This window comes from Ixodes scapularis, unplaced genomic scaffold (genome assembly GCF_016920785.2).
Source record: "Ixodes scapularis isolate PalLabHiFi unplaced genomic scaffold, ASM1692078v2 PGA_scaffold4__175_contigs__length_147842914, whole genome shotgun sequence".
Lineage (NCBI taxonomy): Eukaryota > Metazoa > Arthropoda > Arachnida > Ixodida > Ixodidae > Ixodes > Ixodes scapularis.
In genome coordinates this window covers 43,212,882-43,227,769 of record NW_024609879.1, presented here as the reverse complement: position 1 = coordinate 43,227,769, position 14,888 = coordinate 43,212,882, and the positions used below count along the sequence as shown (strand labels likewise).

At 45.3% G+C, this 14,888-nt stretch overlaps 1 protein-coding gene across 1 annotated transcript in view; it reads right to left on the bottom strand.

Moving 5' to 3' along the window:
• The window catches only part of LOC115324607 (carnitine O-acetyltransferase-like), a 35,399-nt gene extending 20,894 nt beyond the window's left edge, over nucleotides 1-14,505 (bottom strand). The window contains exons 1-2 of the mRNA XM_029985256.2: nucleotides 14,386-14,505; nucleotides 4,183-4,354 (exon numbers count right to left, since the gene is read on the bottom strand). Coding sequence (XP_029841116.2) covers nucleotides 4,183-4,354; nucleotides 14,386-14,505 — 292 coding nt within the window. The remainder of the gene's footprint in view (nucleotides 1-4,182; nucleotides 4,355-14,385) is intronic.
• Nucleotides 14,506-14,888: the final 383 nt, after the last annotated feature.

Here is a 14,888-nt window from a genome sequence, read left to right as displayed (position 1 = left end):
GGCGGCGGGAGAGCCTCCCACTCAAGACATAGTATTCTGCTCCGGTGTCCACGAATGCTGATACGTCGTGGCCGTCCATAATAAAGTTTAGGTTGTCGGACACCGAAGCAGGAGCGTCGTTGCAAGGCGCAGCGTCGGGAGACTGGGAGCGCTCCGTCGTTCTTGGAGGCACTTTACTTCGGTCGTCTTCGGCAACGCCACCTCTAGGCGTTGCCGCACTTAGTTTTCCCGGCGACGCAGGGGAGACAGGCTCTCTTGGCGGGGTCGTGGCGCTGGAGGTGCTGAACGTCTGGGCGACGTTGAGCGGGATCGACTGCGTAGAGGCGATGCTGAGGATGGCGAATGTCGAAGGTACTCCTGAATGTCGTGACGGCGTTCGCCGTACCTCGGTTTTGGGTCGTTCGGGTGGAACCCACCTAGCCCAAGTCGGCGGTAGTGGCATCCACGATAGACGCAGTTGGCTTCCGCGCAGTGGTATGAGAGAGGGCGTCGATCGGCCGTTCGCCACAGGTCGGTCTTTCTTGAGACCGACCTGTGGCCCGATCTTCCTGGTGTCGGGGATGCTGCGGTTCTGGAGGCTCACGTCGGGGGGCCGCCATGTACGGGTGTGGGGCTGGTGGCGCTCGTCGGACCATTGCGGCGTAACTAAGGCCGGGCTCCTCCGGTGTTGCTACGGTGACAGGAGTCTCCGGCTGGAAGGCTCGGTGAACCTACTCTCGCACGACTTCGAGAAGACGAGCGACCTGCAGTAGGTAGGATCTTGCGGAGCTCTTCTCGCATGATATCCCGGACGATCTCCCGAAGGCTTTCGACACCGCTGGTATTTGGGTCAGTAGGGAAGCTGCGGCGTTTGGAGCAGTAGGCGCGCCAGCGAGTCGGTTGTAGTTACTTGCTGGGCCGTCAGTGCGCGCTTGATGTTGGTGGCTTCAGTCACAAAAGCATCGACGGTCACCGGGGGATTGTGGACCAGGCCTCCGAAAATTTCTGCCTTGACGCCACGCGTGGGGACTCGAAGTTTCTTTTCCTCGGCGGCCTCCGGATCGGCTCAGGCACTTAGACGGAGGGCATCATCAACAAAGCTGTTCACGCCTTCGTTGGGGCCCTGCACTCTTGTTTAAAGAAGGTCCTCTTCTCTCTGGCGACGGTAATGGTTAACGATCGCCCGCTTCTGTTCGGCGACGCAGGACTTCCATGTAGTTAACGAGGCTTCGTGGGTTTCAAACCAGTGTTTCGCGGTGCCTTCAAGCGAAAAGTAGAAGTTGTGGAGGCACTGCTATGCCGTCCATTCGTTGTGGCGGGTCACTCATTCGTAGTGTCACAGCCAGTCTTCAATGTCCTTGTGGACCTCCCCGTGGAAAGGCGTTGGAGATCAAGGTACGACAGGCAGGACGACGACAGACGGGGTGGTTATGGTCGAGATCTTCCTCTTTCGGTTCTCAGGCAAGAGACCGATATCGGGAGACTGACCTTTGGTACGACGGCTTCGTCGGACTTCGGCGTCTTCGGCGAAGGGCAGCGTTCAGGGGCTGAGCAAGTCGTTTGGCCGAGATGTCTTCCGAGGGGTACGCTCAACGGGCGTAGAATGCAATACCCCGCATCTCCACCAAAATGTCACGGATGGTGACCAAAAGAACAGTAAATACACAGGAAGAAATAAACGTTTAATGTGGCAAACTTGTGCCCAAAAACATAATAGAAAAAAAAACCGCATCTCCACGTGGTGAATGATGTTGATTGGGGCGAAGCTTTGGTGGTGCTTGTGTGCGTAGACGCTGAGCCGCAGCATCCCGAGCCTTTCGTTCGTTTTCATCCATGTCACGCTGCGGTCAAGTGCTCAAATGCGTATATAACCACGTTCCATACCACATATTCTCTTTCTGACATGGATGAAAAGGAACGAAAGGCTCGGCATGCTGCGGCTCACCGTCTACGTAGACACGCACCACCAGAGCTTCACCCCAATCAACATCATTCACCGCGTGGAGATGCGGTTGTTTTTTGTTGCCTTGCACGAGCACGGCAGCACGTGCTCACGTGCTCGTGAGCACGAGCTCCCGACGCCAGACATCGGATGGACATACGGACATCCCCGTTTCACCTTATGTTGTACCGCAGAGAAGGCTATAATCGCGAGCTCATAGCGTTGGGAGCTGGTCTTAACGCACGAGAGCTTGTGCCGCCGAGATGTGCCTTATAGCAAGGAGCTGGCGCTTGTAGCCTTTCCAGCAGTACATCATAAGGTGAAACAGAGTATAAGGAGCTTCGCCCCTAAAAATGATAGCGTCGCAGGTGTCGATGACGGCGAAACAGCAGGATCGAACGCTGGGGCGAGACTGACTCCGCTCACCTTGCGGAGTCCCTTATGTACACTCGTCGATTTCTGGATCATTCGGAGTAGAACTTTCGTTGCGTAGAACATTCCGAACTTGATCAGACAAGAATGTTCTCGAACTTACGAGAAGCCCAAGTTGAAAGAGTGAATAAAAGGAAAGTCCGCTGACTTTCAGACGCGGAAATTACTCGGCCACGCACGCGCTTGCTCGCCAACGTGTGTGGCAATATATGACAGCAAAACAACTTACGGCAAAGCAGCTTCCGAAAACCGCTGTTATTATTGAGGCGGCCTGGGTCATTGCAGTGAAATCAGCATAGTTGTACCAAGGATTGAGAGACGGGCCTAAAGTTATCTAATACCCCTGTCAGACGGGAAAGTAAATGTCATTTTCATCGAATGTCATTCACCGCTCGGCGAATCAGCTCGTGATCCTGTTACTGCGCGTGGCGCGTGCACGCGCCGCGTGGCGTGTTAAACACGAGGATTGGCCGACCTGTAATGTCATTTTGCTTAAATCTCATTTAACGTGCCCATCTGACAGGGGTATTACTTATGCGGTTGTTTCTAAAATACAACACTGATATCCCACCCAAGATTTATATCCGGGATTTTTTTTAACTTACGGGTTATTAAGAAAAAAGTAAAAATTAAATAAAAAAAGTGTTGAAATTCACACAACCGATTTTAAATACTTGAAAAGTGTACATATTTAAAAAAATGTTTGGCGTCAGCAATAAATATTTAATCAAAGAATAGGAAGACAAAATATATAAAAATATCTAGCTTGCACTGATACATGTTTCACGTCCTTGTATTGAACGGTTCGTTTAATGAGAGAATTCAAAGTCGAGGCGAAACTGCTCCAGGTAGCATATTTGCTAGTTTATACGAAAATAACAATAAAACCTTAAATTACAGCTTTAATAATAGGGAGTTTTAGTAGAACGTTTTTTTTTCCTCCGCTAACCCTCCGCAGCGAAGAAACCGCCATTGCGCCTGCGTGCCGATGGCCTTGGCTGTAGATTTCCGGGTAGCGGAGGGGCTTAGTGGAGGGGGAAACACGGTCTACTAAAACTCCCTGATAAAAAAAGGTCTATAACATTCCCTGCATCGTTAAACTATATTAAAAGTTAAACAAAGCCATCTGTTCAAAATTGGCGTCCAAAAACTAAAAACAAAACTTTTTTTTGACACACTTGTCGTTCTGCTACTTCGAAATTTATTTTTGTGAGAATATTTTGTTAAGTATTTGTCTAAATAAAAATCATCGAAGGAATAGAAGTTCGACTAATAATACGCCTACATCAACGGCCTTTATATTTTGTTACTGTTTTTGAGACATGAGCCTAATTTCCTGCACATTTTGAAACGAAGTCGGCCAGCTTCGAAAAATATGTATTGTAATACAGCAATTCAATTTTCGAGCTCGAATGAACGGGTAACGTTTCGCCGATAAATATAGCTCGAAAACCTTGCTCTACAGATACACAAAAATTAAATTTTCTTCTTGGGACTCGGGACTATTATTTTCATCACAACCTACGCTAGGCAGCTCGACCTCAAGGACTGCCCGAAACTCCCACGGGCGCATTCTCTCTCCAGACCCCACTTTCACGTTGTATTTTATACGATAGAATAAACGCGCCCCCTATTTGATCAGTGTGTACTTTTACATAACGCATAAATTAAATTTTAAAAAATGCGCAAAAAGGGCGCCGCGCTGATGCTGATCGAGAACGCCGAACCCGAAGGACATCTGAAGAGGTGCAGGGGATTCCTTTTTAGCAAGCTTGTTTGAAGAAGAAAAAAGGGAGTGAAGAAAAACTTATATTCGACATAAGACTCACTCTGGCCAAGTCTGCCGTACGCCTCAGCCCAGACGTCTCTCTCGGCAGTCGTCAGAATGCCCACACCAACGTCCTTCTCGGGCGACATCTCCACGACTCTGATGAGTTGAGTCAGGATCCTTCTTTCGTCGTGGGGCATTCCTCGCGCATCGCACGCGTTGAAGGTGAACATCTGTGCGGAACAAAACTCGGACTCAGCCTCAGGGTTCGAATAACGAAAATGATAGTGAAAAAATTGTAAGGGTGCAGGCGAGCTGGTGGAAGTTAACCATAGTTTTGTTTAACCCGAGACTGGGGTATTTCGGAAAAGGGACGAGAAGAAAAGAGGCCACAAGGAGGCGACGTCTCAATCGAGAGTTGAGACGTCGCCTCCTTGTGGCCTCTTTTCTTCTCGTCCCTTTTCCGAAATACCCCAGTCTCGGGGTAAACAAAACTATGGTTAACGAAAATGAATAGGCGGTGTGTCACTCCGTTTTGCAAAGATCTATTTCGACGTAAAAATATGCCGTTGATGTTCCCAACCGTAGCCAGCCGCTCGCTCTCTTTTGGACAGAGGAGCCAAAGAAGTGTGGACGGCGGCGGTGACGGTGAATTTCAGCCTTCGTGCTGCTGTTAGGGCATGGCTCTGTACGGCGTGTTCGTGTACCATGCTGTTGTATTAGAAAAAGTGAGTGTGTTAAAATATAAACTGTGATCGGGGGTTTAGCAAACTGAAAAAAAAAAAATAGCGTGCTCATTTTGTTTAACGCATATCAACATCTCATCACCTGTGACATGCTCATGACCCTATCTACTTTGCATTTACATTCAAATAAATTAATTTTAGAACTTTGACCAGCGACAGTGAGCACGCACATTAAAAAAATCTGGAGAATCTTTTTATGTTTCTACCGCCGTATTGGTTCCGGCCCGCCCTCTACAGGGCGTTGTGTTTGCGAGTAAGCTATAAAATATCCAAGTCGGGAGAGACGATTGAATTTGTTTGTTTGGTCCGCATGAAGAAACTAAGCATCTAATAAGGCTGAAACTACATGTGAATGTGACGTTGCACCTGGCGATAGAATTCGAGAGTTCTGAGAACAGTGCGCTATATGATTCCAAAATTAAAACCAATAAAACTGCATATCTCTTCGGCCCCACGGCGCTCTGAGTGCACAAGATTTACAGGCCATCTGTGACGTCAATGTGTCTCCTAACGTTATTTTAAGTCCCTTGACCTTGTCATGTGACGTCTCGTAATATCGACGACCAATAGAGAAAAACGTGGTCACGTGACGAAAGGTAACCTGGCCACGTACTTCGCTAATCGTCACTTGGACTTTCTGACGCTCACTCAGTGCACGTGGCACTGACGTCACGGGATACTATGATATCCGTTTATGTGAAGTATAAGTGTGCTACAAGACACTGCGACGTCAGGACACAGCGTAGCGCCACATAAGATGTAAGGTTACGTCACGTCGCGACGTTACATAACCAAGCGACTTGACGCTAGGTGACGTCACACGTTGCATGACATAAGTGGCACGTTACGTCACAGTATATTGTAATGATAGCGTCGCGCGGCTTCAATGTATGATGCGGCACGCATGGCGTCAAAGCGTTACGCAGAGAAATGTGACCCGGGGTTATACTTTGCTAGGACTCGTCATGGTAAGACACAATTAACAAACTGTTGTGAACTCCATGATGTTATCAGCGATATGTCACCATCGATACTACATGCGAGCAGAAACCATATAGACCCGAAAGAGCTCGCACTATAAATGTCGTGCAATTGAAACTAAATGTGTCCATGAGTCGGCTTCTGCTTAGGCTAAATATTCGTCAAAACTGAAGAAACCGCATTTCCGGATCCTGCGGAATTTACTTCAGTGCGACAATCGTCGGAACGAGGAACACTTTTTTTTTCTGGCTAACTGCTGTATTTATTTTTTTTTACGGCAATAAATGTTGCAGGCACTCGAAATACGTTTTCTCGTTTTACAAACATTTGACTGGGGTCGACGTCGGCTAATAAAAAATATCGTTTTTCAGCTTCACCTTATGATCAAGGTGAGTTCCTGTACACAGCATTACGCGTTTTATCGCCATCGCAAGAGTAAATTCACAGAGAGTTTCAGCGTTCTAAAACATAATTTATTTTTGCGGGAAGAAAAACTAGTCTTTTACATTGTTTCCAGGCCGCGGTATGTGGAGGTTCCGATACAATCGTCACATTACCGGCAGTTTTCCTGCGATACGGGCAGTTTTCTTCGGACGTCTAGTCAAAGCTGAAAGGCACTCATTGGTTAAATTTTGTTTTAGGCTCGATACTAGTTTGAAGAAAAAAATTGGGTTGTGTGTAAGTTTATACAGCCTAACAGGAAGAACCATTTTCTGATGCTCCTCCTGTAAGTTTGAATTTTTTCGATTTTCGCTAATTTTCTCGTCATGGAGGCTCCTATTGCAAAGGACGCGTCAGCCAGTGCTCCACGAAAAGATCAATGTGGATCCTGTGCAGCTCGCTTGTACCCAAAGCAGCAATACCTTGTCTGCTCTGCTGGCTGCGACAGAAAATTCCACTGCAGATGCTTAAACGTCGGCCTCGAAGAATACAATATCTTCATGAAATCTGGAACCAGCACCTTTAAATGCATGGGTTGTACCCGGCGGCACAGTAAGCCACCAAAAGACTAGGTTGACCAACCAGATACGCCAAATGACAACTTGACGAACGCTTCCACGGGTGAGCCAGCGGCAGCACACGATGACCTTTACGTCCCCGCCGGTTTGCTGCGCGTGATCGACAGTATGACAAGAAAAATGAATATCCTGACCGCCGAGTTGAAATGCCTCAGAACTGAAAACCAACACCTTCGCTCCGAAGTGCAGCAACTCCGGAAGAACGTAGTGGATCGTCTCCAATTCCCGTCTTCACCGCCTCAGCTTTATGCTACTACTGCCGCCCCGACATCCCGCGTGCCTTCGGCGGCGAGCAAGGCGTCGTTTGCACCACCCGCCCTTGCACACCCGAACAACTGGCCTTCTCTTCCACGCTCGAACTTTACACCTCTCGAGGAACCTGTCCTTCTTCCACCACCGTCAGGTTCTCGTGGTGGGAACGATCCGCATCCCGTGAGCTTGACGAATGACGGCTTCACAGAGGTCAAGCCTCGACGACGTGGCAAGCCTTCTACTGGCACTGCTAAATCAGACACTGTGCAGGCTGTTGCTAGGCCCCAGCGACGAATGGCACATTTTGTATCTCAACTTCGACCGAATACGTCGGTTGCCGATGTCCAGGCGCTTGTCGAGCCGTTCCTAGACGGGAAGTCAATTGTCTGTTCCAAAATGGTAACTCGATTTCCCTCGTATTCTTCCTCTCATTTGTCTTGTGAGCAGGCCGTGTTTGAAGCCATTAACAAACCGGAAGTTTGGCCGGAGGGCAGCATTTTCCACCAGTTCGTTGGCCAGCTTGACCATGCTCGTACTTATCCCCTCGAAACGACATCAGATGTAAATGTCGGAAGTGCTCAGTATTTTTTTCCAAAATGCTCGAGGACTTCGCACAAAGGCTGATGAGTTTATGTCTAATCTTATTACTGCACACTTTGACGTTATTTATTTATCGGAAACGTGGCTCTGCGATGGCATTCCGAATTTGAATTACTTCACACCCAACTACAATGTCTACCGCCGCGACAGAGACTACATAAGCACGGGGCAAAAGCTAGGTGGTGGCGTATTGATTGCGCTTCACTCTTCGTTTGGGTCACATCGAAGGTTCGACCTAGAATCATACTCAGAATGCTTATGGGTAGAAATTAAAAACGCGAATGGTTTTAATTACCTTTTTGGAAACTACTATTTTCCACCACTATGCGATCCCTCAATTTTTATCAAACAACTTGAAACGCTGGAACAACAAGTAAACTTCGATAGGTACAGAGTTCAAATGTACGGGGACTTTAACCTTCCGGAATTAGATTGTTCATTGGACGCTATAAACGGTGGCGACTTAATCACATAAAATAAGGCAGCTGGGTTGTTATCGTTTATACATTTTTGTGGGCTGAATCAGCTTAACAGTTTCGAAAACTCCGCGAAAACAGACCCTCCGCTACAGTTACCCTAAAGGAGATTATTTGCGAATGTATAAATACCTTCACAATTATAACTGGAGCGCTGTTCTTTCAACAGATGACACCAATCTCGCAACAGAAGCGTTTACGTCAGTTGCGCAAGACGCGATTAGCCTTTTTGTTCCAAAACGCAATTCTCAACTTTCCAAATACCCGGACTGGTTTTCTCATGATTTAAAAATGTACCTTAAGAAAAAAGATAATTTTTATAGAATTAAAAAAAAAAAAACAGGCTCTAGCTTCTGGTACACTCAATTTAGTATTTATCGTTCACTCGTGAAAAAATTGCACTCGAGCGATAAGCAGTTACATCTTGATGATGTCGAGCGCAGTCTGAACCGCCGCCCCGAAATTTTCTGGAAGTTTGCAAAGCAGCACACTCGTAACAATTCACATAAAATTTCACTGCGGGATTGTTCTACTAGAAACACTACGTATTTTTCGTCCCCACCAGAGGTGGCAGACCGTTTTGCAGACTATTTTAGTCAATGCTATACAGTTGGTCAGTCAACTATTCAGCCTATTGACAGAAAAGTAAACTGTCTGGATGTTTTATCGGGCTTCAGAGTCGATACGGATGAAATTGAGGAAGGTATCAGAAAACTTAAACCGAAGTTATCTACTGGAGTAGATTGTATTCCGAGCTCTATAATCAAAGGTTGTGGTGCCCTATTCGCACCGATTTTAAAACACATTTTCAACTTGTCACTTCACTCTGGAGTGTTCCCATCGTTATGGAAGAAAGCGGTTGTCCTGCCAATATTAAAGGGGGGCGATTATCGGTTGTCAGTAATTATCGGCCTGTTTCTTTATTGTGCGGCTTTTCTACGGTGTTTGAGAAAGTTATTTATAAACGAATAACTCATTACTTTCATCAAAAATTAACGCCTTCGCAGCACGGGTTAATTACGGGACGGTCAGTTGAATCCAACTTGTGCTCCTTTTTAGATTTCGCTGCACCAATTGTTACCAACAGGGGACAGGTCATTTGACATGTCTAAAGCATTCGATAAAGTTGATCATGAACTATTGCTCCACAAATTATCGTTATACGGTTGTTGTTCTGAACTACTTCGCTGGTTTCAAAGCTACTTGTCATGTCATACGAGTCATGTTCGAATTTCTAGTGTCCCTTCTAAACTATTTTACTCAACTTCAGGTGTCCCCCAGGGGTCTATTCTTGGGCCTCTTTTGTTTCTGATATTTGTTAATGACATAACCTCATGTGTAAAAAAAGCTGAGCTTCTACTCTTTGCGGATGATATTAAGATTTTTATGCGCATTGCTACTCCTCTTGATTGTAATGCTCTTCAGCACGAAGTGAACAACATACTGCAATGGTCTTTGGCGAATAATTTACTCCTAAATCCTTCCAAAACTAAGGTTCTTTCTTTAAGCAGAAGACGCACTGTTATGCATTTTACCTACCCTCTGGGAGGAACTCCAATCGAACGCGTGACTGTGATGAAAGATCTCGGTGTGTGCCTTGATAGCGCATTGTCATTTAATGCTCATGTTTCTTTTATTGTTGGCCGTGCGATGAAAACTCTTGGTATCATATCTCGTATAACTAAAATTTCAGACGCCCTGCTTGTATGATTCGTTTATTTTGTGCTTTAGTTCGTTCACGGCTTGAATTTGCCTCTGTTGTTGGGAATTCTCTAACAAGTACACAGTCTTTAAGTATTGAATCAGTGCAAAAAAGAATGATACGCATTCTATATGATAGACACTTTCAGCGTCGCTTTTATTATGATTATGAATTTCTTCTTAAGAGCGTTTTACTTAAGTCTTTGTCAAATAGAAGATTTGAGCGTGATCTGATTTTTTTGCACAGGGTGGTAAATGGTTGGACTGATGCTAACCAACTTTTGAATTCTGTCGCTTTTCATGTTCCTTGTCGCGTTACAAGAAATTTTACTGTCTTTTATACTAAATTCATGTCTAAACTCTCACCACTGTCCCGTATGCAAATTTCATTTAATACAATCGCATCGTCTAGCTTGGACATCTTTACAGATCTCGTAGTTTTTCGCCGGAACTTGCGAAGTCTAGTTAAAAGTTGATACTATTACATTTTGTGTGAAGTGTGCGACCTATTTGTTGTCATGCTAATTTGTACATTTTAAGCTGTGCGTGTGTTGTATTTCTTCTTTTGTTTTGTGTGCGCCAATATGAAGACCCCCGTGGTCGTTTTTGGGCACATCAAATAAACAAATTATTATTATTATTATTATGATTATTAAACTTGGTCTGCCTCAACGAACGAGGAGCCCCCTACCTGTAGATGAGCAATTTAGCCAGTGCAATACAACCGCTAGCCTTGGGTTTTTAACGTGCATCACGCATTAGTGATACACGACCGGATGCCGGTACGATGCTCATCCAGATCGAAACGGGCAGGGGGGGGGGGGGGGGGGGGATTGAACCAAGGATCCTTGGGTTCTGCAGTGCGAGCTTTCACTCCACGTGCTCTGAGCTGGTATGCACGATACTAGATTGCAAAATAAGAAATATTGGGCATGCATGAGTCACGTATTTGTAGTTTTACTCAAGGGGAGTTTGATTGTACTGTGCGGTCGGTATACTGGAGGACAAACCCACGCGCTAACTTAAAACTCTTCTTCTTTTATTATTTCGGAAAAAAATGCAAGCGAGGTTAGACAGAAAATGCATTCAGGCTGGCTACCCCGCATGAGAATGGAAAGGAAAAAAGATTGCACTAGAAGGCATGCTCTTTGTATTCCGCTACTTTTTTGTTCTCTTCATTGCGTTGGCTCTCAAAATCTTTATGACCAGCAACAATAGCACGAATGCAGGAAACACTCCTAAATATGGCTCTCACTCCTCACAGTTATTATGAGGAGAAAAATATGAGTTATTCTTGAGACAGTGTTAAGGATGGACTGCTAGCACACTTGTCATCGAGAAGCGCTATTTTTTGAGCTTCCATTATCTCTCTGGTCAGCTGGTTTCGACTTTTTTCCTATTGCAGAACAATTTTCGAAATTCGCAACAGATCCACAATTCCAACAGTGTATATCCTGGTGTCCTGAAACGATTTTGTGGGTATTATAAAAGTGCTTTTTAAAGAGATAATTTAAACACCTGCCGGTTTTTCCCGTATAGTGTCTACCACATGAGAGGGTAATAGAATAAACTACTCCCTCAGTGGAAGTAACAAAGCTCTTTTATTCCACTCTCATATGGTTGAGAATATTTAAAACAAACCGGCAGTTGTTTAAATGATCGCTTAATAGAGCATTTCCATAACACCTACAAAAATCGTTAATGGACAGCTGGGCATACGCAGAGAGTTATTACAATAAACTCTAGAAGTTCACGTGGCGCTAGTGTGCTGTTGCATTTTGAAGCAGTCAGCAAAGAGTCTAAATTGGACTTCCAGTAATGCATTCCTATGGGAAAACGCAAATGCGTTTTCTGTTCGCGCTCGATTATAAGAGCAAATTGTGCTTGGTGTTGTGAGAGAATGAACCGTTCGGGACGTTTTACAATCGGATGTACAAAAATATGTGTCAGAGCGTTTTTTTCTTTAGAACTCATGGCTTTGAAAACTGCGCTAAAATAGCCCAATTTGCATGTGCAATACATGTTGACGTCGCAGACTGCTATTATTGGGCACGTATTTACCCATATAGCTAATGCTGTGAAGCACCCAGAGAGAACCAGCTCGACAAAACAAAAAAAAAGGATGGTGATATATGCCAGATAAAACAATCCAAACGAATAGAACAAAGCATGGAGTTGTTGAAGGAAGTACATGCACCAGATTGGACAAAAATTGTGCATTAGCAACAAACTGCGTTTCCGTCATCTCAATTCTATTATAGCTTGAATAAATTCTACGCACATTTTAACAACTCTTTTTGGAGCGCAGCTCTTAGGCGCCCATTGGCGGGCTGAGCGGCGTCGGCGTCGCCGTCGCCGTAACCCCGCGTTGCATTATGGGCCGTATCACGTCACACGTGACGTCACGAGGGTTACTCTTGTGAGTGTAACCTTCTTAAGAGTAACCTTCACGAGGGTTACTCTCATGAAGCTAACCCTTGTGCGGGTAATATGACCCCCCTGAGGGTTACCCTCACGATTACCCTTACGAGGGTTATCCTCACCCCCGTGAGGGTAACGTAACCCCCATGAGGGTTACCCTCATGGTTACACTCACGAAGGTTACATCGCGCTCACGCCTGTGAGGGCAACCCTTACGGGGGTGACCCACGTAAAGGCGACCGTCGTGAGGGTAACCCCCGTGAGGAGCACGAGGGTAATGTAAAAACGTTACCCTCGTGACGCCGCGTGTGACGTCATTAAGTAAAACACGTGACGTGTCACCTCACGTGTGACGTCACGTGACGTCTACGCATCTAACATTAGCAATATTTCAACTCAATTTAGCTTGAAAGGAGGAGGCGTATACCCTTCCCAATGTACTCTCCCCTTCTCCTCCTCAAGAGCTGCGCTCTATTTTGGCGTTACAGAGAATTGTAAACGTCTTGCATGTTTTTGCTTGAATGATAGGTTGTATTGACATATCACGCAGTACAACATAGACCTCTTGGCCTCAATTTTCGCAAACTTAAACATCGCTCAGTAATAAACAAAAAAAACTATACTAAATAAATTACACTTTTTTAATGTGAATAAAGCTACATAATATCTGTTACCAGTAAGGAAACAGCGCTGATTTCTATTATTCCGCGGCGAAGAGAAAAATATCACGTACGTTTTCCTATAGGAATACACAGGAAGACTTGAAAAGTAGAGTGTTTGCTGTCTGCTTCAATTTGGAACTGGAAGTCCCGTAGATACCAGCGCCCGCTGAGCCTCTAGTGTTACTTGTAATAACTCTATGGACATACAGTGTAGGGATTATGGATGTGTAGCGAACTTTGAAAATTGTTTTTTTAGTAGAAAGAAGTAGAGACCAGCTGACCAGAGAGATAATGGAAGCCAAAAAAATAGCAGTTCTTCATGACAAGTCTATTAGAAGTCCATCGTGAACACTGTCTCAATAAGAGGTCGAACTTTTATCCTGATAATTACGGTGAGGATTGAGAAGCATATTTAGAAGTGTTTACTGCATTCCTGTTATTGTTGCTGGTCAAGGAGATTTCGAGAGTCAACCCAAGGAAGAGAACAAAGAAGTAGTAGAATTCGGAGTTGTAAGTCGGCGCGCGTGTTTCTCCTTCTGCGTGTCGTGTTTTGTGATTAATCTTGCGCTGTTACCTAAAGATATGAATCGCCAACTCGCCCAAGTTTTTTATATTAGCGCATACTAACAGCCTCAGAAACACTTGCATGAAGGACTTAGCGATCAGTTCAAGCTCCACTCAAGTCGGCTTTCTGCAAAAAAAAAAAATGATTGAGTTGTGTGTATCTTTATACAGCCTACAACTTGGTCAGCCTCAACAAGCGACGAGCCTCCCAGCTGTAGGTGAGCAATTTAGCCAGTGCAGTACAACCGCTAGCCTGGGGTCTTTAATTTTCACCACGCAGTAGTGATACACGACCGCACGCCGGTACGATGCCCATCCAGATCGAAACGGGCAGGGGTGGGGATTGAATTTTAATCCACTTAAAATATATCTTGTATGGTAATGGCTTGGCAGTTTTAGGCTGGTATTAATTAGTAAAAGAAAATGTACGCAAAACATTTTTTTTCCTAGATAGTTCGAAAATGCACGCATACTTACAAGCACGCGGTAACTCGGGTGCGGTCGAAAATCGGGACGGACAATACAAATCTCCAACGTAGACTTCTCAGCGAACAAGAGCTTTTTTTAGTGCAGTAGAGGCCATTATGCGGGCGGAGATGTTCAGTAATGATTTATGTTCAAAGTATAAGGTCTGTACCATGTCTACTTATGACACCAAGGAGCCAACCGCATCAATACTGATCCATAGACCATGAGATCTCCACCAATGACAACGGACAGTAAGTACGGCACTATGCTGAACTTTAACTGAACGCTTTTCTTTTTGTAGATCTTCAGAACATTACTTCGCGTATAAAGTAATGAAGAGGACACATTATCGTACATCAGAAGCACTGACGTACCTGGCCGTTGTGTATGACAAGGACGTGTTCCCTACATTTCTGGTTGGGATTCAACTCCAGTGCATCGCAGCCTTTGGAAGGCGCGCGATAAGCACTAAAAATATTTTGGTACTGCGACATGTCCAAGGGAGTTGTTCCACGAAAGTCAGGCTGGAGACGTCCCCTGCTGAGAAGCAAACATGATATATTAATAAGATTGAGTTACTGCATCGATATACTCGCTTTAAAACCCCAGCGAACAAATTGGCGGTTTCCATTTTGTTTGGCCCGAATCGTTGATATATGATAGCAGTCCTCATCGAACACTCACGCGGGCGCTCATTTTTGATAAGTGTTGAGTTTACGCCAAATGCAGACGCTGCACTCGTGCCTATTATAGGGTGAATGTTCGTGAACAAGCTATGGCCAACTCGGATAAATGGCACACAGCTACCATAATCCGACTTTCCGTAATTGGTCAAACTGCAAAGGCTAACGTCCCAGCAAACCGCTTCGTGCGTCGG